The sequence below is a fragment of the Sinohyriopsis cumingii genome, chromosome 11 (genome assembly GCF_028554795.1).
Source record: "Sinohyriopsis cumingii isolate HCF-2022 chromosome 11, ASM2855479v2, whole genome shotgun sequence".
In the NCBI taxonomy this organism is placed as follows: domain Eukaryota; kingdom Metazoa; phylum Mollusca; class Bivalvia; order Unionida; family Unionidae; genus Sinohyriopsis; species Sinohyriopsis cumingii.
The window spans coordinates 65,722,565-65,748,213 of NC_142971.1; the positions used below are offsets into that span (position 1 = coordinate 65,722,565).

The following is a 25,649-nucleotide window of genomic DNA, read 5'->3' on the forward strand; positions in this document are numbered from 1 at the left end:
GATATTGGCAATGTTTTAAAGCAGACATGTTTCCCACGTGTATTTATAATGTTTTTTTTAATGGAGTAATGTTTCCCAACAGTCTTGGCAAAGTTTTAAAACAATAATATTTAAAAAGGGTGTTGCCAATATTTCCAAAGGGTGTTGCCAATATTTTCAAAGCAGTTATGTTTTTAAAGATTGCTACCAAATTTCAGCCGATGACCATATATCCAAATAACTCTTAATATATCAGTTATGATTAAGTTCAACAAGTTCGTGAAGGTTGGTGGAGAATTTTATGCATCATGTTGTGAATTGTCTTCGATTCCAGCTAAGAGTAATTTGTTTGCGTCAAACTCTTAAATTACTCTTTCATACAATCAAACCAGATCGGCAGACTCTTAAATTATTGTATTTCATACTACCTAACCCGAGCGGCAGCTTCGTAAATTAATTCCTTTATACAATCTAACCAGATCGGCAACTTAGTAAATTAATGTCTTCGCAGTATTTATACATATCGGCAAACTCGCAAAATTACTGTATTTCATACTACCTATACAGATCGGCAACTTCGTTAATTAATGCCTTTCGTATTACCTAATTAGATCGGCAAACTCTTCAATTAATGCAATTCGTATTACCTAACTAGATCGGCAAACTCGTCAATGAATGCCTTTCGTCTTACTTAACTAAATCGGCAAACTCGTCAATTAATGCAATTCGTATTACCTAATTAGATCGGCAAACTCGTCAATTAATGCCTTTTGTATTACTTAACTAAATCGACAAACTCGTCAATTAATGCAATTCGTATTACCTAACTAGATCGGCAAACTCGTCAATTAATGCCTTTCATAATATCGTCGTTAAGACAACCTAACTAGATCGCTGTTTTTCTTCAATAATCATTCAGTTATTAAATTTAAGACGTTTTTTTAAAATGATTTTTCGGCGGCTTCGGATATAAGACGTATTATCTGCATATTGCGAAATAGGAAATACGCAATATTGTGTACGTTGCACATTCACGTTTTGAACAACCTTGAGCTATGGCCATTTTAAAGATTTAATATTTGGAAGAGCATTTGAAAACCTTGTTCTATTTGAGTCACCAGAACTGATAAAATCTTAAACAATATATATAAAGGTTCAAGCCAAGGAGTATAATACATTTTTTTCAAATCTATCAATAATAACAGCGCTTAAATTAGGTCCTCTCCGTATACTTCATCATATCGTACGAAATTCATTGATGTTGTCGTATTTATCTTCTAGTCGGAAAACCAGCATGGACATTATTTATCAGTTTAGGTATTACAGATTCCAACATATGTGCGATACACTCATTTGACCCGAATTTTGTTTAAAGACTGTTTTTGGCTAAGTCATGTAGGAATACAAGTAATAATGCATCCGTTTTGAACTGAAGAAAGTTATCCTGGAACATACTCATAGTTTATTGATCGGACTGAAAATATCAGATCTTGATAGATTTCATTAAAAACACCTCTGCCATTAACCATCATAAACAGGTCTATTATTATTTGCCATTTTAAGAGGTTTTAGATTCGCAGAATTTTTAATTAAACCTTCTAATTTATATTTCTTTACTATCTTGTAATTTTGAAACACCATTGTTAGGTAGGATATCATTTAAAATAACAATTTATTTGACTATATTCCTATAATTCTTTGTAAATTCTCTGCCTTTCCTTGACTGTAACCTCTTGTTTGGATATTACTGTGCCATCGAATTTAATTTGGGCCTCATTTCACTAACAAAGTATCTATGTTATAAAGTATATAAAGAATGACTTTTATCTCATTTCATCCATCGCGCTTGCGGTCTTGTTTTAAAGCTTTCCAAATTTGTTTGATGTCTGACTTCCAGTTACAGCCTTTGCTTTTCGTTTGATATTTCATTAATACTTGCATCAAAATTATGATGTAGTTCACTTATTTCTTGTGTCAGTAGTTCTTGCCTTCCATCCGACTTTTTATGGAGAGGAATACATCTTATTCTTGTGTCAGTAGTTCTTGCCTTCCATCCGACTTTTTATGGAGAGGAATACATCTTATTCTTGTGTCAGTAGTTCTTGCCTTCCATCCGACTGTTTATTGAGAGGAATACATCTTATTCTTGTGTCAGTAGTTCTTGCCTTCCATCCGACTGTTTATTGAGAGGAATACATCTTATTCTTGTGTCAGTAGTTCTTGCCTTCCATCCGACTTTTTATTGAGAGGAATACATCTTATTCTTGTGTCAGTAGTTCTTGCCTTCCATCCGACTGTTTATTGAGAGGAATACATCTTATTCTTGTGTCAGTAGTTCTTGCCTTCCATCCGACTTTTTATTGAGAGGAATACATCTTATTCTTGTGTCAGTAGTTCTTGCCTTCCATCCGACTTTTTTTAAAGGAATACCCCTTATTTCCGTCAGCATATTTTCCAAGCATATCTGATCATGGAACACTGAGATTATAACTTTTTATTCATTGATCATTTATGGCGCATTTGTTTAATTATACGTTTTAACTTATTAAGAGAATGATTCAATTTCTAATAATATTTTATTTTCGAATGTTTTTCAAAGTTAAATACTATATATTTCAGCAAGTGATTTGTTTCGTAACCATCATCAATTTCAGATGAATCGATATCAGGGAGTATAATTTCAAACAACCAGAAAAAATCCGACCTAGTTTATTTCCATGTGAATTGGTAGTTATCCAAATTCAACTCTAGCCAAATATCTATGACATTCAGTTTTGAATATAAATATAAGCCACGTGTATTGGTGTCCAGTGCGTAGAGATCTTCCAGAATCTAAATAACATGTATTTGTGTCCAGTGCGTACATATCTTCTAGAATCTAAAAAAACATGTACATAATGACTGATTAAACTTGTCTGCATCCGAAGTAAATGTAGTCAAACTTTACTAATTCATGGTACCTGAGAACCAAATTGATGCTTGACATTCTTGATTGGTTCTAGTTTTAAAGATACAATACTTGGTCAGTATATGTGACCCTTGACTTGGGAATGGCGGAGGATAAGTGAGTTATAAACGGAAGGGATCTCAGGTTAAACCAGAAATGACTAGCATACATATTTGGATCTATGAACAAATTTATGACTGGGTTGGGACCGTACATTCTTTGTAGGCAAAACAATGAATGATGCAATTTGAACCTTCTATTACGTCGTACATGTTATGAATTGCATCATGTTATTCTTAAAAGTTAAGGATAATGTAATCATTACTAAACTTACATCACTCTGCTGAACAAATTGCCCTATATCACTTCTAGAAATCATACAGTGTCATGTTCTCTTATTTGTCAGTGTTTGGTTTTGCAAAGGTACGCAGCTCAGTTGGGTCAAAGTGAGCAGAGATGCCTCGTACTTGTGTGAAAGATGCAGATAAATTCTTCTATGTTTGTGGTGAAGTGAGTTTTGCATCACAACAGCGCAGTATAACTACTGTGGTTAAAAAAACCTATCACCTTTTTCTTGGCTGTAAAATTGGAGATCGGGACAAGAGGTGGGACACTCATATATGCTTTTGGAAAACATCTTCGCCAGTGGTTGAACAGGGAAAGGAAATGCATGCCTTTTGCAGTGCCAATGATTTGGAGCGAGCCAACAGATCATATCAGCAATTGTTACTTATGCATGGTGCCTCCATTTGGGAAAGGTGTGCCAAGGAAGAAAAAATGGAATATGCATTATCCAAACATTCCGTCAGCTATACGCCCAGTACCCTATAGAGAAAGATTGCCGGTTCCTGATGCACCAGAATCATTCTCACTTGAGTGAAACGAGAAAAAAAGAAGAAGATACAACTTCTAATTCTGAACCATCAATGCCACATAACACATATTGTATCCCATCCTCCTCCTCTGAACCATACACTATAACACCAGGTGAAATGAATTACCTTGTCAGGGTTTTGGAACTACCCAAAGGTAAGGCTGAGCTATTAGGCTCCAGACTACATCAATTGGATCTCCTTGCAGTTGATGTTAGGGTTTCCATGTTCCGTGACCGTCAGTAGGATCTTGTCCCATTCATCTTCACGGAAGGTGATCTTGTAACCTGCAGCAACATCGATTGTGTGCTGGCAGTCCTCAACATCGTTCATGATCCAGATGAGTGGAGACCGTTCATTGATTCATCGAGTCTTAAATATGTTTTGCTGCATAATGGCATTGTTTCATTTCCAGTTGGTCATGCAGTCCATATGAAGGAAACCTACGCAAACCCGACACAACTTCTAAGGTGTATAAACTATGACCAACATCAGTGGAAGCTTTGTGGCGATTTGAATGTTCTTGCTCTCTTGCTTGTTGTGCAGACTGGATACACAAAGTACTGATGTTTCCACTGCGAATGGGATAATCATGCGAGCAATTTCCACTACATCAAGAGAGATTGGCCACTCCGATAGTCATTGGAGCCTGGGAGGAAAAGTGTTCAGCATCCACCACCTGTTGAATCAGGGAAGATTTTGTTACTACCCTTGCACATCAAGCTGGGTCTGATGAAGAACTTTTTCAAGGTCATGGACAAAGCACAAGCAGCTTTCAAGTACCTCCAAGGAATTGTTCAACTTTAAGTGAAGCTATGTGTGACAAGGAAAAGACGGTATGGAAAGCCTTCCAGTTAGTGGCAACACATTTACTCGGAAATAACAAGGCAGACAACTACATGGAGTTGGTGGAAAACCTCCTCAAGGCATGCTAAAGCCTTGGTTACAACATGTCACTAAAGATACATATTTGCACGCTCATCTAGATTTGTTTCCACGGAGGGAATTCACCAGGACATTGCAACACTAGAAAAACGATATCATTGCAAATGGAGCCCATTAATGCTTACAGACTATTGCTGAACAGTGACAAGATATGCTCAGTTTAGTGTATACAAGAGGCTAGCCAAGAAGCGCCGAGTAGACACCTAAGAAGGACTAATCTATGTACTTATATATACATGATATTTTTTTCCTTTTGTTTCATAAAAAATTGTATGCTTATAACCATTTTGCTTTTTGTAAAGTGTTACATAAACAGGACAGGTGAAACATTATCATGTAAAGCAACCATAAAGACATGAAAAACACCTCGGTTTACAATTTATGATTACAAATCTACTATCTACACAATATCCACAGATGTAAAATCTAAAAACGTACATATCTTGGAAACAGTAGCCTATCATTTGTTATAATTGTCATATTTAAATTCAGCACATCAAAATCCATTATAAATAACACATTTTATCTCTCAAGCTGACGACTTCTAATAATTTTAGACCAGTGTTATGATATTGAATAAGATGAGGTTATATTTTTGAAAATACAATTTACCAAATAATGCGAATACATCCAATGAAAATCGAGCAGAAACCCGTTCTTGTAAGAAAGCTGATCACTAGGTACTTCAAGAAAGGTGTTAAAAATGTATTCTTTGTTATTCTCTTTATCAGTAAAGTACCCTTTTTATATAATAAACAAAATTCTTACTGACCATCATAGTTTCGATGATGGTCTTCGTACAATATTTACAGCAAATGAAAACAGGTACACGTTAATATGGCACATCAACTGAAATTTAGCGTGAATAGTCGTCTATGATGATTTAGTTACTTGCACAGCTTGAAATATACTTAATAAACAAATAGATCCTTGCTCTATCTGGTCATAGTATGCTTGACTGCTGTATTTTAAGTCATTATTCTATATTCTTTCTTTTCCCTTCTCTCTCGAAACTTTTCTGGTATCCCACTAATAATGAACATGCTTGGAATCCGGTATCTGTTTTGTAAACGTTGCTATTTAGGTGGAATTACCCCCATTTTCCCCTTGACTTTCCATTATCTTTCTTTTTTCTATAATTTGTTATGTTTACTCTATTAACAAACCCTATGATGATATAACGCCAGAGAAAATATTGGACTTATTGAAGAAAAGCAGTTTACGTATTAAAATGTTAACCCTATATTTAAATATTTTTTTACCTTTGTCTTCTATTATTTATACCTTTTACATAATTTTTAAATCTTTACCTTTTCCTTGTAGTGCTTCATAGTTACATTTTTTTAGGAGGGTTTATCTCTCAAAGTAATTTGTGGCAATATTTGTATTCAATTATTTGTCTTGTGATATGATGTGATTTAGATTTTTAACGTAGCTTTAACAATTTTTCAGTCATATCGCTATGATGTATACAATGTGGCAGTTTATAGTGATATCTAGCACTTGGGGCATCATGCCGCAGACATGTAGCATGATGTTGTAATTACCGGTATATAACCAGTATTGTGTTAGGTGCTGTTAAACATACATACATACATACATACAGATAGACATACATACATAAAATATACAAACAGATATATATATATATTATTTTTCCTAAATAATTTTATGTAACGACATCATTGATGACTTTACAACCAAGATCATGAAGTTTTAAAAAAGAATCATGATTTTAAATTTGAATTTTTATTCGACTTATTTATATTCTGTTTTGTTACTTTTCTATTTTATATTTTAACTAGATTTTTTAAAATTTAAACTTTATTTATTCAGTAATTATACTTAAAAGAGAACCCGAGTCTGATATATCTGTCGTAAGATCATTATACACTGAATGGCTAATACGATATATAGTAGTACCACTGAAGAATAGATTATATCATTTGTCTGACATGTTTTGTGTGTGACGATGGAATATAGCAATATCGTACATTTTGGTTTAAATGTATCCCTATTTCTTGCAGCCGACATTCCACACGAACAGATGCAAAGAATAGTATCGATGCCCAGATTCTACAAAACCCAGCAGAAGGACTTTGCTGGTGATATTTACAGAGAAACGAGACAGATTTTACATCAGTTCCTCGATCCTTATACGAAAGACTCAGCCACTCTGCTGAATGACACGCTGTACACATGGGATGACTTGCCAACTTGAAATGATCTCCCCACCTCAACTGTCTCAAATTGTCTCCTCACTTGTGAATGATATATGGAAGCTTTCATGTCAAGAGGTAATTTTACTACGAAGGGTCAACGGCATTTCAATTGGATTCTCTGGTTTGGAGAGAAAAACAAATAAGAAATAGTATGTCTGGGGATGAGTGAAAATCATAAATTGGAAATGCAGATGCCTGAACTCAAATGAGTACCCAGAGATGTCAGCAGTACAGAATCTGATTCATGCATTGGACATTATTAAGTTGTCCCGTTCCGTTTCATGACCTACATAGTTTGCCACGTTATCCTTTCATCATCCTGAGTAACTAATGTTGATCAAACAAATATACTTGACATCAGTAATCCCAGAAACCCGTAGAGACCAGTTATTTCCAAGCACACCAAAGCAAAATCGAATCGGATTCCACGACATATGCATACAGTAAAAAGATGATGATTTTTGTTAGATACGATATTTTACATCTTTTGGATATAATATGTAAACCATGGAAGTACTTTTAAATATTTTATTAACACATAAGTAAAATTTAAAATTGCAAAACTATAGATAAAACGAGATGAAGACCTTTACAGGTGCGATACTACTACTACTGCTACTACTACTACTACCGCTACTACTACTACTACTGCTGCTACTACTACTACTACCACTATCGCTACTACTACTACTACTACTACTACTACTACACTACTACTACTACTACACTACTACTACTACTACCGCTATTACTACTACTACTGCTGCTACTACTACTACTACACTTCTACTACTACTACTACTACTACTGCTACTACTACTGCTGCTGCTACTACTACTACTACTACTACTAATAATAATAATAATAATAATATATGTATGCTTTACATCCTTGGGGGTTGGGGTTGGGGGTGAGGGTAGATCCTGCTTAAGCAAAAGTGTGCTTAAGACATTTTTTATATTTATTTATTTTTAAAAAATAATTATTGTGATTAAAGGTGTTGTATACGTATATATGCCCGCTTTCCTCGAAAGCATTTTTTTTTTACACCAATAATGGCCCCGTATTCACGAAACACCTCAACTTGAGTGTACACTCAAGCTTCAAATTTGACCTCTTTCTTGATCATTACATTGTTATTAATTTTCAGAAAGTTATTTTTGTGGCAATTAGCTTATTAATGTTAAGATTTTCAAAACATTTATTTCAAGAGAGCAGTCAAATCGAGGTTTTCTTTTTTGTTTGTTGGGGGAGTCTTTTTTCTTCTTCTTTTTTTTTTCTTCTTCTTTCTTCTGTCGTTTTTAATACATAGCCAGACTTTGTGACATTCCTTTCTTGCTCTTGCATAATGCACGCCTAAATTCTAACAACAGAGAATCTGTTTGCGGTCGCGTTAGGATCCGGCTTTTTTCTCCTTTTTCGGTCAGGTCAAAACAGAAACCTTAGGTTTACTTCGTCGTTATTGGGAGCTATATTTGGGACATTTTTCTTAGCATAGGCCAATGGAAGTAAAAACTTAAATCCGGAAAATTTCGGTTTTTTCTTTTGCAATTTACGTGATCAACTCCGAGCCGCTGGACACGGATTGACCACCAGACCATCCAATTTATTTCCTATTCCTACACCTGTTAAGGATTATTTCTCTACTTAATTGCAATAGCCGAGTGATGTTTCACTTGACCAGGACGTGGACGAATCGGAAACTCGCTCGAGCCTTTATGGCAATGATTGAAAAAAAAAACCATTGGGAATACTCTCGTTATCGCCATTACATGCATGTAAGTTGTTTACCAATTTTTGTCTTGTGCACGTGACACACCGTAATGAAGGTTTGACTTCGGATATATGCAGAGCAGTTTGCAAGTGTTCAAGGGTTATATTGCACGACCACATGCGTAATGAATCCAAATAAACAAATTTAGGCACATTAGCGTACCATCGCTTGCACAAACACAAAGAAAGGCATAACTGATAGGGCCAATTGATAGACATAAACGTACTCGAAACTCTCATGTAGGTTTATTCTAAACTCTGATACAAAATGGCAATGGACCCTATTAATAATTGGTTCGAACGTTCAATATTTACATTCTTTCATTCCATTTGAATCTTCGGGCAACGCACGTTCTGACTATTGAACTCGTTTTTTATGACCACGGAACCGTCGACCAATAACATTTCTTTCGTACCAATAAACCTTACAACTAATGCAAAATGGACCATTTTATATTAAGGGTTCTAAGCGACTCTTTCACATTGACGATCATTTGATTCAATGAACCTTCGAAACCGTCAATCTTTCTTTTGTACCACTGAACCATCGGACGATCGAAATGCAACCGTTTAAAGTGGAACAGCAGAGAGGGTGAATAGACCTTTTTCTGAAACGTCATTTCCTTAATATAAAAGGTTCTTACGAAATGACAAAAATAAGGTCACTAACGCTAAACTAAAGCCTCTAAGTTACCGAGAGTTTCTCTAATTGGGTTAGTTTTTTGTTACTTTGTCGTTAGTGTTTTTATAAATTTGTATGTGTGTTTTCGTTTATCCCCCGGACGTTTCATTGAGGTCGCACCCTCTCAATTGCTATAATTAAATCATTATCATGTCAACCAAATAGTTTATCAAGACCTACACGATATCTTGTTCTAGGATCGTTCAAATTTATTGTTATAAACCGTTTGAAGCAGATTGTGCTTTTGAAAAGAAGTTTTTGAACTTAATCATGTCCATATCCAAACTACACCAAGTCTGATAAATGTTTCGCAGCGTATGTGTATCTACTCCATTAAGCACAACTAAAATATTAGTTATCTCTGATCACCTTAGGTATTTGTGTATATCTGAGTAACATAAATCACATAAGTATTTTAATGCCTACCTCCGGAAAATATCCGAGCTGGATTTGTTTGTTTGTCCAGCATTACGTTGTCGTATACTACTAATAAATCCAGCTAATTCATCCACGGACGGTGCTTCATCAATACCAGTTATAAAATTAATAATTTCGTCACCATCTTCATTTAACAATTTTGCATTTTCATTAAAATCTTGAAGTACATCATATCATATCTGATCATCAACTGACGGTGCAAATAAATATAACTCGTATCACTTTAACCTTCTTATTATCAAATTAAGTAATAATTGTGTTTTACCGGACCCAGATGGACTTATTAATATCATTCTAATATAATTCGGTAATGCTGAAATATGTTTGACTGGCTCTTATTTTCGTGTCGCTGAGAAATCAGTGACATCCATGTTGTAGAAATATCATAAATAATATGAATCTATATTGCGTTAAACGTAGAGCATCCACCCCCACAAGTGGATTAACAACAGTAATAACAACGAAAAAAGCGTGCACATACAGGTAAATGTCTAAAATGTGGTACAATTAATATAAATTTATCTCCCTTGACAAGTCAAGGAAAATTGGGGGTGATATCGCTACTTCATTAAAAAAAAATACCAGGAACACCATGGGCTAAGTACCTTGGAGAAAAACATCTTCATGGATGTAATTATTGCGGTTCCGGCACAAGACTTGACATCTGACTTGATAAACATGATCATCCATGAACTGGAGAGTATCCTATAATTGACATTGATAAAGCATGTCACGCTCATGATGTAGCTTATAAAAGTAAAGATCTGCAACAACGACATATTGCAGATGTAAAATTAATTCATGCATTAATTTCCATAAAAGATTTATGTTTTAAAGAATCATTAGCTAGATTGACAATAAAATCTTCGATGAAAGGTAAATTATTATTATTCGGAGCCGGTAATTATTCAAACCATTATTTATATAATGGAATCGATTTATTAAAGTCAAGAGGATATTGGATGGGTAGAGCAGCAATGAGTAAACTCGCTGACGCAGCAAATTTTGCACGTTCTGCTGCTGAAAAATGGTTAGCACGACAGACAATATGGCAAATTTCCACCACCACCTAAACGAATTCACTGTGCACGTTTTGATGTCAACACTCTTAATGAAGTTCATCCGGTTGATATTTTCTTTTTACCACACAATACTATCAAAATTGGAAGACGTCAATTAACATACAAATACGCGTTGACTATCGTTGACGTTGCACTTAGATATAAGGAAGCGGAACCATTATAAACTAAAACAGCTGCTGAAGTTATATCTGCTTTTGAACGAATTTATCAACGAGATCCATTACTATGGCCACAACTATTACAAGTTGATCCTGGCAAGGAATTTCTTGGTGCAGTATATTCTCTGATGAAAAGACATAATGTCAAAATTAGACGAGGACATACCACAATTCATCGTGATCAGGAAATTATTGAACGATTTTAATCAAAAACTTCCTTAGAGGTTATTTGGATATCAATATGCAAAGGAAATAATTCAGAAAGATATTAGATCACGCGAATGGGTTTCAAGATTACCAAGTGTAACAGCTGCATTAAATAATGAAATTACTCGAACAACTGCCATGAAACCTGTTAATGCGATTACAAAAACATATACCAATACATGATTTTTCAAAACAACCAGTATTAGGTAATGTGACTGTCAGTTATTTATATGAAATTGGTGAACTTGAAGGTGGTTAAAAAAAAGAGCGACTGATCATATTTAGAGTATAACGACACATAAAAATGTATAGCATGGTAAGATCTACTGGTAGACCCGCAATCTACAGATTAGATTAAACTGCTCCTCAATGTGGATTTGTAGATGAACAATTGCAAGTAATTCCTAAAGATACGCAGTTACCACCGCCTTCACTTTTGTAAACTAGCACCTCGACTTCGATTACATTCAAGATAGGTAAGCATCGCATTTTTACGTGTATGAACATATTCACTATTAATTATATCTACAGCTCGCACAATGATTATTCTGTTGTTGTTTTAATGTCATGATAATTCAGCGTCAAGATCAAAGTCGTGTTTATTTTTTTGTCACATTGTTTGTAGCTGACTAATTCTTTGTCTTACTATACCATCGCTCTTGTCAAAAGTTTAATTATTTTTTATGTGAAGTCTATGATAACCCTCCGCAATTAAGATATTTTTCTAACTCTAGACACTGCAAGGTAAACTAAATTCGACCATTCGATACGATCATCGACGATCCAAACACTTGTATCAGAGATGGTTAATCCTTGAGATGAATGAATCGTCATTGCGTATCCTAGGGTCCATGCAGTTTTGTCTATAGTTAACGAACTCTCAACAACACTGACAGGAACTAAAACAATATCATTTAACACAAGATTTTGTTTCCTCTTGATCCTGTCAAGGGTCCTGATATATCAACGTCGATATTTTGTGGTCGTGTATATGTTGGTCGATAATACAATGGTACGGGTAAATTTGAAAAAATTCTTTATGTCACAGAAATAGTTGTTGTTGAAGTGTATCCCGAACTATCTTTCTACTTGCAACTATTAAGTCATTTGGTCTCCATAAATTCCAAAAATTGTTAACTGGAGTTTCTGAAATTATATCACGCATTATTTCACACTGAACTTTATTCGGTTGTAGTCTGATTAATTTCGTAAGCACTCTTAATTCTGGATCAAGCTCTTTATGATCATAGGTTATTTCTTCATAATAATCCACAAAGTTTTTCAACCATTCATGTGGAGACAATCCAACAAATGGTGGCGGTTGACCATGATCACCGCACATTATTGCAGCAGTTTTTTTTTTTGTCAATAACCAATCAAGAAATGGTTTTCATGTTCCTAACAACACTGTACATATTTCATCTCAAACGATAATCTTTGGAATGTATTTATTTTTCGCCCATTCAATCAGGAGTCCATTTATCCCCCTTCCATCGACAGAATTTGTGATAAGCACATGATTTAATATTTCTTCCTCTCATTTCTCTTGCGAGTCTGTGTATAGGGACTGAAACGACCATATCAAAATTCCGAAATAGTTTAATCATACGAGTTGTTTTACCAGAACTACCAGGCCCATTAAAATAAACAATCTTATTTCTGGTCACAGGATCATACACTGACGGGGGTGCTGATGACAATTTTGATATTTGACTATTTTTGTAATAAATATCTTTGATTTCAGCACCGGCGGATTCAGTATAATTGAGTATGTTTAATTGTTTTATTCTCCATTCACCCCTACATGCATAAGTGCCGATATTAAATTTTGTCAACAATCCTGAATATTCTTTTGTTCATATAAAACGAATCCGTAGCGACTCTGACGGCAAACGTATAAACTATATTTATCATCGATAATAGATTTATCGAAAAGTACGCGAACATTAAAGATCGTAAATGAGTAAATTTCGGTGACTCACCATCAATATAGCCCACAATGTTACCTAATTTAGTTCCGTCCGATAAGTTGACATGGCATAAAAAGTTTTTTTTTTTTTGTATCAGCAATTATAAATTCAAACTCTGTATCGTCCATGATCAATCTTGTACAATGTCGTTTATGATCATATAATCCTCCTTGGGTAAATTTCCCGATTATTTTTCTGCCGAGAACTTTTGCGATGTTATTTTCGTAATCGGTTATATCAGGATTTTCATCATCAGAATATTTCTTTTATTGTGGTAATCAAAATCCTTTCTGCAAACGATATGATATAATTGCTTCACTTTCTGTCAGAAATATCAGAATTTTTACATCGAACACATATCGTAACAATACTGTTGGAGCCCAATGTTTTTTTGAAAAATGTTTCCCAAACCAGACAAAATGAATTGGATGAAGACCTTCGGCAAACTTAAATGACTCGATAAAAGTGAATCCAGTCAGGTCAAAATCCGGTAGTGGTCCGTTTATAGATACTCTGGTCATCTCGTATGCAGACCATTCTCCCATTTCAAGAAACTTCCGGGATAACATGCAACCATATCAACCGAGATAACATCTTTACGATAGTATTTACTATTCCATAATCCACCATGTCCGTATTCGACACAACTCGATATTATATCATTGAGAAAATCAAACCGAGTTGGTTTCCACGAATTTTTCTCTCTAGCAAAATAATCCGCAACTAAATGAACAGTAAAACAATTATTCAGTAATTGTTCAGATCTGAAATCGGCAGGATATGGGTATATTTCAACGCAAGATTTTTCATATCTTCCTGAAGAGATTCTGTTCGATGAATAACGCCATTAGGCCGTACACACTGATCATAATATCCTTTATCTGAACTTTGAAAAAACAATACTGATACAGGATCATTCTTACTTATTTCGTTAAATAAAATAAAATATATCTCCTTCAAAAAATTTAACAGTTCGATTTCGTGGAAATATTGTTACTGCATTAGTCCACGCATGCGCATTATGATAAATAATTTCAATCAAACCTCCTTTCGATTTATATTTTGATTCGTACAAAATCTCTCCGGTTATCGTTTTTATAATTTTTGGAAATTTTAGCTTCTATCCAAAATCAGCGACATCTTTGACAGACGCTCCGGTATCCTTAACTATTTTTCCCGGTAAATGTTCCGTTACTCGTTCCGCTACACAAATTAGCCTTTATAATTTCGTTGGTTTTACATTATTAACTCTGGATTTATCATTTATCGGATATAACGCGTAGATAACCGCGGTTAGAGGATACGCTCGCTCATACTACGGTTTGTCAATACCAGTCAACAGTCTTGGTCTGGAATTTTGACTCAATATGACAACTTTTTCACTATGAAGGATATAATCGTGCTGTCACGAATAATCCAAGTATTATTGTCTGTTTTTGTTAATACAACGAATTTTACTTAAAAAATATATTTTCGATTGTCGAGATAATTAATGATCGTTGCGGCTCGTTTTTGTCGTTCATCGTATCGTCGACACCTTGGAGGTGCGTATGATTTTGAACGTTGACCACACATGAGATGCGCCATCTTTGCTAAATTCTTTCTTGGCGTCATGAATTTTATTAATCAAAGTTTTATTCCTCGGATCAACCAGAGCTCGTATCGGTAAGTCAGGGAATATTCTGTCAAGATTAAATTTATCTTTAGAAGGCTTAATCTTGTATAATCTGTCAAATTCATCCATATTATAATTAAGACAAATATATATATATATATATATATATATATATATATATATATATATATATATATATATATATATATATATATATATATATATATATATATATATATATATAATGATTCAAACAAAGTACAAATGCAAGTGGCTAAGATAGTTTCTACGACTCCTGTTAGCAAAGCCTGCGTAGACGAATTCTGCGGATACCATTCACAAAGAATTTGTAATGACAGTCTAGGTCCAAAACCGTGCTTATTGTGTGATGTTGCAGTTAGAGGAGAAACGCGGTTGTGCGTGCAAAGTGGTGGTAAAAAAATACAGACAGCTCAAATGTTTTTATGATATAAAAATGACAGTGACAGAGTTATTAATAGTGCGGAAGACTATGTAGCAAGATTTTTTCAAAGTAATGATTTAGACAAATAATCAATTAAACAAATACTATTATATATAAATGGAACAAAATGAGTTTGTCAAACATCCAATCATGAAGAAATACGAGAAAAAATGGTGATGGCGCCATCAGACACTGTCGACGAAAAAAAACAAAGTTGGTTCTGTCATTAATAAAGGTTATCTCAAATTCCGTGCTTGGAGAAAAATATATCTTTGTCAAAGGTTCATATTTTAATGTTTCAATTAATTACTCGAAGACTGTCCTGTGATCCAACATATCAACGGTATAAAAATCGATATTTCCATCGATATAGGCAGCTGGTAAACATTTCGATATTTGTAGAAGTTCAGTAAATAATGTCGCAAGTAATATTACCAGATCGGCGTTTTCGAAATAGTATAAACAAACAATGACATTTCAGTATTGTTGAAGAGAAACATATGTCAAACACATCTTTCTCCGCTAAGTAATTAAGTAGTTATCTCGATTAGCTATTTATTTGATTTTTTTTATCAATCTGAGGCCGCTATCGTTCTTTGGAGAAACGTCCGAAATCATATATATTATTCAAGAAACCGGAACTTTCGCCAGTCATAAAATATGCGAGGTAGAATAATTATTTATTTTCTGATACCTGTATAAAATCTCAGTATTATTTAAGGAAGATGACTCATGTCTCTTTGACAGAGTAAATCAGTAGTTACCTCCCTTATTGATGTCAAGTACGCGACAAAAGGGAGATAAGTCTGTAGCTTTCTTTCTCCGTTGAGCTTAATTCATTTTGTCTCATCGTAATTAATTAATATAAAAAATGTGCGAGATAATTAACATAACGTATTTAATAATTTTTTTTACTTTCCTCTGGTCACTCTCGAATTCGGCTCCAATCTGACTGGTGATAGATAAATTCTCTGCTTTTATACTATACACAGAAAGTTCCAGAAAATTACGTGATTGAGTTCTAAAACCCACATAGGTTTTCATGACTGCAAAAAGCATGGAACATTCTAGAGATGATGGGGATTGCCAGAATAACTTAATCACGTACTTTTCTAGAACATTTTGCGTGGGTTTGTTTATGACTATAAAAGCAGAGAATTTCTCTATCCCAGTCAGACTCTAAGTGCATTTGGGAAAACGAATATAAGTGAAATATTTATTTAGTTATCTAGAGCATGTGTGTGCGATATATTTTGAAAATAGTAATGCTATTATTTCTGCAATTAAAATATTAACACATGACGGTATAAAATTTCAAGTCGATCCTGAAAACATTATTTGCGATTTTGAGTAAATTCAACAGCGAAAATTGAATATGGTTATACACTATCAGCGGAATATCGATTGATTAAAACCATACAGCAAATTATGTTACAATCTTTATCAACAGTGAGAGATACAGAAGTAGAGAAATTCGTCCCGCTTTCAATCGCGATTGAAAACATTAGATCAAAGTTATCTGACGAATATGCAACCAAAAAATCATCAATACACGCGTAAGACAACTAAGAAAGATTATATATGATCGTGAAAACGAATAATCTGTCACTTATGACAGTGATTGTAGTAACAACGTCACTAGTGATGAAAATGGAAGTTATGATTAGTGATTGTCAAAAGTAAAAGTTAATTTTATTCTGATCATATAAATTTTCTGTTGTTGTTTCGAAATTGTAGTAATTTTTAGTCATAATTCTTCGCTTTTTTTTCCACCGGTTTTAGTCAATTTGTAAGTAAAAAATCAGTAAAAGTGGCGATTTTTGAAGGGTGAAAACCCCAGCGATTCTCTAAATGATTTATCGATAATTCGTTAAATTTTCATGAATCACAGTCCAAAGAAATAGGTTTTTTATATACTGAAATATATCGGATTTTGATAAATATTTTAGCAGAAAAAAGGAAAATTTAACGATTTAAATCATTGAGAGAATAGATGGAGTTTTCACCGAATCAAATTATAAAATTTGACTAATTTTCATTATGTTTTAGTATCAAATACACAATCAAATTATAAAATCTGACTGATTTTCATTATTTATCTGAAATCTGACGGAGTATCAGTAAATATTTTTTATCTTATAATCTATTTTGTAATTAGTTTTTTAGAATATACCCATCTTAAATGACATCATAGTTAAAAAGATGATGTCTACTCCTCTTTCAATAGAAGTCAAAAAGAGAAGGAAACCGGAAGTGAAAAAGAAACAGGACCAAAGCCATCCAATTATCATCAGCACTACGCTCAACTTCTACTCCCGTTGCACGTCGCACACGTAAAAGCCGTTTTCTAACCATCACCACCTCACTCCAAGCTAAGTATCATCAGTCAACAGTGGGTCATATACTACAAAAAGTCTTGATGGAGAATGTGTCAGCCAGCATTTACTACGATCCATCCCATCCTGCGGAATACGGAGGTGTTCCGAAATTGTATCGATCCGCCAAAACCCGTTTGCCTCAAGTGCTAAGATGGTTACAAGAACAAGTCACGTACACATTACTAAACCTATTCGATGAAAAATATGTAGTAGTCGCACCCGAGTGGAGAACATCGATCATCACTTACAAGCCGATTTAGCCATGTCTCTTATTTTGCCACCAACACTTGTGGCTACAATTATTTAATTTTGTGTCATCGACGCCTTTCCAAATTTGTCTGGGTCGTGGCACGGACTTCCAAATCGAGTACTCAGTGTGGGCATGAAAACTGGTGTTGAAACAAAGCGGTCGCCAACCTCTTAAATGGCAAACCGACAAAGGTACCGAATTTCTGAACCAAGCTTTCAAAAAAAATTAAAGAAACGAGACATTCATTTTCTTTACCACCGACAATCCCGAAACCAACGCACCTTGAAAGAATGTATGTGGAAATATTTTACGCATCAAAACACTCTCAAGTACATCGAAGTCTTACCGCACCTGGTCAAAGCGTACAATCAATCTTTCCATAGCGGTATCGGATGTGCCCCTCAAGCACAGACTCTCGACAACGAAGTGACCATCTTTAATGGTACGTCCTCGACTGTGGCTGTCCCTAAGAAAGGTGGAGTGTTCATGACAGGAGATCAATTGTGCATTGCAAAATAGGAACGTACTTTCGACAAAGGTTAATTACCCAATTAGACTACCGAATTGTTTCGTGTCACTGAACGAGTGCATGGCCGTCATCCTGCCGTCTATAAATTGGAAGACATGAACGGGGAAGTGTTAAAAGGAATGTTTGACTTGCACGAGATACAACGTGTGACCAAACAAAAAGACAAAGAATACGACATCGAAAGTATTCTTGAACAAAGAACCTGTAAAGTGGGACAACGACGTGTCAAAGAAGTCAGTACGATAGAAATTATATCCTCCCTGTTTTGATTCTTGGATCGAGGTTTCCTAAATCATCGAGTGTAAAATAAGTACCAATCATGCCCTTCAATACAGCCTTAGCTGCCACTACAACCGTGACCACTCCTTCATCCAGTTCTTCTCTGTGCGATCAACAAAATCAATTTGTGTGGGTATGGTTTGTCGAACGTGTGCCTAAAATGCAAATCGTTTTGTTCTACCAATTGTGTCATCGGTGCGGCCATTGCCAATTTGACTTTGTAACAAAGATACAGACAAGTATGGATAATTTTACTGAGCAGTTGCATCTGTTACCTTCTTCCCAATCCTTCCCTGAAATACTCTAACGGTAACAACGGGGTTCTTGCGACCAACGTCAGTAAATACCTTGTGCTGTTTCATGGCAAATTACCTCAGGCCATCAAATTTGATCACTAAGCCCATTGGGAAGTATCTTTGGTGGAAACGATTCACCCTACACAAATCAAACCCGTCATCGAAAATCAAAGCACTTTTGAGGTCCAAGTTCTGGAAGGCCAAGTGCAACAATAATTGGATGAAAACAAAACTGTAGATGCATCTAAGAAGCGACAGGTGTCCTTCCATACTCCAGAGTGCATCTATATGTTGAAAATTTCGGCAGGCAATTTGCGGCCAACATTTGGTGGTATCGATTGCTGTTTCAATGCGCTGTTTTGCGAAGCCTTGGACAAAACCAAACGAAGTGTTACGATGGAGTGCCATATAGTTGCTCGTCGTCTGCTTATGAAATTTTCAGATAACAAAACGTTGGCCATTCAATTTTGTCCTGATTTGTTCGACATTTTGGAAGGCGACCTAAAGATAATCAAGCCTAATATGACATTCACTGCTGACACCATACATTTTGCAAAGTGTTTTCGTTCCACTGTAGAACTGAACCAATGATTAAATTTGATCTTTGTGTAAACCGATGTGGTGGAGTACAACGCCATGGGATACACCTCCGTACCGTTACTGTGAGTCATTTCTTTCAGAGAGGATTCTGCCACGGTCAATGACGAGGACGGTGGAAACACATCCTCACTATTTATCTGTCAGTAAGTCTTATTTCAACAGTGTCAACATTGCTATAACAGGAGATATGGTATAAAATATTTCATTCACGAAAGGAAAAGTCGGTGAAACTCTTTTTTTCGAAATAGATTCTATAACTACTTGTATTCATGTACCATGTGTACCGAGGAGTCGCTCGACAGCGTGAACATAGTTTAGGAGATATGCTGAACTGGCGTTTCGTTCGGCGCGGCCCCGTTTTGAAACCCACGGCTTGCACGCCTTGAAAGATGTCGGCGAAGAATTTCTCCAAAATGTCATCATCGACAAACAAAACCCCATAGAAGCTGTCTTGCTTCAAACTGGCAAAGACGTTTTGGTCCGACGAGAAACTCCTATAAATGCCCTGGACACTGCCCAGTCAGGCATTCCTGGTTCTCTGACACTGCAGCAAAGACAAGGCAGAAGGAGACGACGAAGACACCCCTCCAGAGGCTATCACACCCCCAGAGCTAGAAAGACCAAGAACAGAAGAACCGTCCGATAATTGGACGTTTCTGATTATTAAACCACAGAGAGAAAAATTGATCAACTGAGAGTCTTGCGAATTTTCCAAGTCAGAACTGGGTCTGTTTGAAACCCACTATGATGATGATGATGGAGAAAAAAACCCATCTCCTCTTTGACAACCTCAGTCCCCATCAAATTTTAAATCAAAGGACAGTCCGAAGATTACATTGATCTGAATAGGAGTTACTTGTTTCTGAAAGTCAAAGTGATCAAAACGGACGACAGCACTCCGGGACACACTGCATTTCTTGTTCAGCGAAGTGGATTTGTATTTGAATAACAAACTAGTCAGCAAGAGCATGGATACTTGCCCTTACCAAGCGTACATGGAAAAGCATAATAAGTTCAACGAAACTGTGATTGATGGTGGTGACCAAACTGTGGGCCTAAACGACCGTCAATAGAAAATCCTACAAGGACGTATTTTAGAACTGATCTATTGTTTGCATTTGGAATTTGGTTGGAAGAGAAGTATTCGCTGAATGAAGTGGATATCCACCGGAGACTGAATCTCGGTTGTAATATATTCCATTTGATAACCCATGTCAACGAGTACATAACCATTATCCAAGAAGCCAGACTGTATTTGCGACGCTTGGAAATGTTACCTAAAGTGGGAAATGACATCAGTCACACCTTGATCAGAACGACCACCAAGTATCGAAGATCATCTGTTCTAAGGACAGGTATCCAAACGTGTAATAATTGGCATCGTTAGCGACTAAGTCCTCAACGGAGCCGTCGCTGACAATCCTTTCCAGTTTAAGCACTACAGAGTGTCCAGGACTGAAGTCAGACGCGATGGCAAAACCTTGTGTACCAGACCCTTCGAACCTAACTTTACCCAGAAGAATTACTTGAGATCGTAATTATCCCTGTACGAAGCCACGGGACACTGAGGAACCAACAGCAGCCACGGCATTTCGTACGATGATTTTGCATAAGGCTACGCTTTAAGGGCCTTTGACTTTACTCAAGACGAAGACAGCGACGAGGATATTTCCACCCTATAAAATCTGGTCAGCTGTGTGTGGAATTTCAGCTTGCAGAAGCTCTACCCGAGACGGCAAACGTCATCTTGTATGCCGAATTCTACAACACTCTGGAAATCAACAGTTTGAGAGAAGTCATTCTAGACTATATGAAGTTATGGAAGATTATTATCCTTGTCTGAATCGTGGCGAATCTTTGGAAATGGAATAAGAGTATATCGTGGAAGCTGAACCACCCACCAAAACAGACAAAGCGAAAGAGGGAATGGTCGTTTCCAGATAGCCAGAACAAGAACAACATTTAGTCTCCTGTTTTGCCAAACACTTGGCAGAAACCATTACAGAGCTGACCAAAAATTGCTATGGATGTCAAAACGATCATCACAGTCAAATTCAACACGATCAATGTCTGGTGATGGGTCAGAAAAAAAAAACTGGACGAGTATCTGGATGGTGCTTGGGGTCTCATCTCGGAAGAAGCAGTAATGCATTAGTGGTATAAAGACTTGTTGGAAGAAGATGAGGAGACAAAAGAGAGAAGAGAAGAAGGAAAAGAAGAGTACAATCCTAACTCACCTTGTCCTGAGACAGGTCTGTGAAGTCAAACCTGAGGTGCTGATACTGCCACTACCACCACCACCAGCTCATCAACAGCCAATATCCCCCAGACAGAACATTATGAAGAAAAACTAGATAGACAGCGGCAAGAGGAGTGGGAGCCGCAGAGTCTTCAGGAGCTAAGGATGCCACAGCATCCATGGGTCTAGTGTAGAAGGCAGAGGGAACAAGACTTCAGAATCTCACAAATAGAAGATTGGTGATCTGAGGCCACTGGAGTGGCCTCCGCGCTCCCAATCACAACGATGAACTGGAATAATGATTGGAGTTGGTGATGTATCTTTGGTACCCAACCTGGAAGGCGTAGAAATTAATAGGTGCATTTGGAGTTGAAGAAACAAACCAGCCCTTTTCAGGACTAAACATATCCCTGGAAAAGAGATTATGATCAACGCCCGTGTGGAGCAGATTGTGCTTTTGAAAAGAAGTTTGAAAACTGAATCATGTCCATATCCCTATTACGCCAGGTCTGATGACTGTTTCGCAGAGTATGTGTATCGACTCCATTGAACACAATTAATATATTACAATTATCTCTGATCACTTTAGGTATTTATGCATATCGCTGAGTAACATAAGTCACATCAATATTTTTGTCTGCCTCGAGAAAATATTCTAGCTCGATTTCATTGTTTTTTCAGCATTACATCATCATACACTACGAATTTATGAACAAATTCATCTAGGTCATCTAATAATGGGGCTTCATCAATATCGGTGATACAATTAATAATATCATTACCATCTTCGTCAAACAATTTTGCATTTTCATTAAAATCTTTAAGTACTTCGTGCCATCTCGTGACATCTCTGATCATCAACCGAAAGAGATACTAAATACAACTTATCACACTTGAGTCATCTCATTATGAAATTTTGTAATAATTGTCTTTTACCCAAACCGGAAGGACCTATTATTATCATTCTGATGGAATTCGGTAATGCTGAAATATGTTTTACTGGCTCTTGCATTAGTGTCGCTGAGAGAACTCATTGACATCCATGTTATACAAATATAATCAATAATATTGATTTATATTGTGTTCGATGTAGAGCATCCACTCGCGAAAGTGGATTAACAACAATAATAACCAAAAATAAAAGCGTGCACTTACATGTATATGTGTAACATGTGGTACAAAATATATATATTTATTTCTAATTTTAAAAAATTGGTAGTGATATCGCTACTTCATTAGGAAAATTACCAGGAACTCCATGGGCTAAATACCCAGGAGAAAAATATATTCCTGGAAATAATGTTTGTGGTCCTGGAACTCGACTTGATATCCGATCAACCAAGACCTGGAGAGTATCCAATAAATCATATCGATCAAGCATGTCATGTTCATGATGTAGCTTATAAAAATCCAGATCTGATAATTCCACATATTGCAGATGTGAAGTTGATACATTCGTTAAATTCCACCAAAAACAAATCTTTTAGAGAATCATTAGCTAATTGGTTGATAAGATCTGCAATGAAAGGTAAATTAGTATTAGGAGCTGGTAAGTAATCAACCGATTATCATAAAGTAATGGAATCGATTTATTATAGCCAAAGAGGATATTGGAGGGGTAGAGCAGCGATTAGTAAACTCGCTGCAGCAGCAAATGTTACACGTTCTGCTGCAGCTAAATGGTTAGCACAACAGGCAATACGAAAAATTCTATACCACCACCTAAAACAATTTAGCATGCATATTTTGATGTCAGCACTCCAATTGAAGTTCATCAAGCAGATATTTTATTTTTACCACATGATACTATTAAAATTGTTAAACGTCAGTCAAGAAAATACAAATACGCGTTTAGTGTCGTTAAGGCTCTAAGTAGATATAAAGAATCAGAACCATTATCAAGTAAAACAGCAGCTAAAGTTGTATCTGCTTTGAATAAATTTATCGGCGAGGACCATTGCGATGGCCCCAATTGATCCTGGCAAAGAATTTCTAGGTGCAGTATCATCTCTGATGAAAAAAAAAACACTGCCAAATTAGACGAGGACATACTGCAATTCATCGCGATCTGGGAATTGTTGAACGGTTTAATCGAACACTTCCTGGGAGGTTATTTGGATATCAGTATGCAAAGGAATTCGCGAATGGGTTGCAAGATTACCAAGTGTGATAGTTGCTTTAAATAATGAAATTATTCGTGCAATTTCATAGAAACCCATCAATGAGATTACAAACAAACACATACGATTACAAAAATCACATGCCAATACAACGACATGAATTTACAAAACAACCAGTACTAGGTAATGTTACTGTAAGATATTCATATGAACCTGGTGAACTTGAAGGTGATAAAAAAGAGCGACTTATCCTACTTCGATTATTACGACACATACAGATTTCTAGCGTGGTAAGATCGACAGGATCTACAGATGGATTCAACTGCTCCTCAAAATGGATTTGCACGCGAGAAATTACACGTAATTCCTGAAGACACACAATTTTTATAAGCCAGCACCTCGACGTCGATTATATTCAAGGCACGTCGGCATCACATTTTTGGGTGTATCACCAATACCACTATTATTTCTGTCTACGGTAAATTGTCTTCGATTATTATTTGAATATTGCCGCAACATTACTGTGTTACAGCTCGCACAACATCTACTCTGTAGTTGTTTCAATGTCATGATAAATTCAGCATCGATATCAAAGTCGCGCATTTTATTGCTCACGTTGTTTATAACTAGTTCTTTCTTACTATATTATCGATAGTTTCCTCAATTTGATCATTATTTTCTGTGAACTACATGACAATTCTCCGCAGCTGAGATATTCTTCTGATTCGAGACACTACGAGATAAATTAAGTTTGACCATTCGATACGATCATCGAGGATCTAAACATTTTTATCAGAGATGGTTACTCTTTGTGATGAATGAATTTTCATTGCGTATCCTAGCGTCCACGGAGTTTTTTCCATAGGTAACGCGTTCTCAACAACACTGAGAGGTATTTAAAAAATATCATTTAATACAATATTGTGTTTATCTGACGATCCTAGCATATCAGCCTTGATATTCTGTTGTCGCGTATCTGCTATTCGATAACACAGTGGTACGGGTAAATTTAAAAACTTTTCTTTATGCAACATAAATAATTGTTGTTGAAGTGTAGCACAAACTAAATTTCTACTTGCCATTATCAAATCATTTGGTCTCCATAAATTCCAAAAATTGTTAATAGAAGTTTCTGAAACTATTTCACGCATTATTTCCAATCGAATTTTCTTCGGTTTTAGGCTGATTAGTTTCTTAAACTCTCTTCCTTCTGGATCAAGTGTTCTATGACCATCAGTTATTTCTTCATAATAATACATAAAATAACTCAGCCATTTATGTGGAGACAATCCAACAAAAGCGGCGGTTGACCATGATCGCCGCAAATTATTACAGCAGTATTTTTTTCAATAACCAATCAAGAAATAGTTTTAACATTTCTAATGAAACAGTGCATATTTCATCACAAACAATAATCCTTGCAAAATATTTTTCTCCCATTTGTTCAGGAGTGTATTTATCACTCTTCAATCGAATGAATTTGTGATAAGTGCATGATTTAATATTTCTTTCTCTCATTTCTCTTACGAGTCTATCTGTAGGTATTAATAAAACTATTTTTGAACAACTGTTCAAAAATAATTTAATTACACGAGTTATTTTTAC

The 25,649-nt window shown here is 35.7% G+C and overlaps 1 protein-coding gene across 4 annotated transcripts in view; it reads left to right on the forward strand.

Annotated features, from left to right (window-relative positions):
• The window catches only part of LOC149788598 (uncharacterized), a 58,162-nt gene extending 45,012 nt beyond the window's left edge, over positions 1 to 13,150 (forward strand). For all 4 annotated transcript variants that reach the window (XM_089974649.1, XM_089974652.1, XM_089974650.1 and 1 more), the window contains one exon: positions 6,771 to 13,150. In XM_089974649.1, coding sequence (XP_089830775.1) covers positions 6,771 to 6,964 — 194 coding nt within the window. In that variant the 3' untranslated portion in view covers positions 6,965 to 13,150. The remainder of the gene's footprint in view (positions 1 to 6,770) is intronic.
• The last annotated feature ends 12,499 nt before the right edge of the window (positions 13,151 to 25,649 follow it).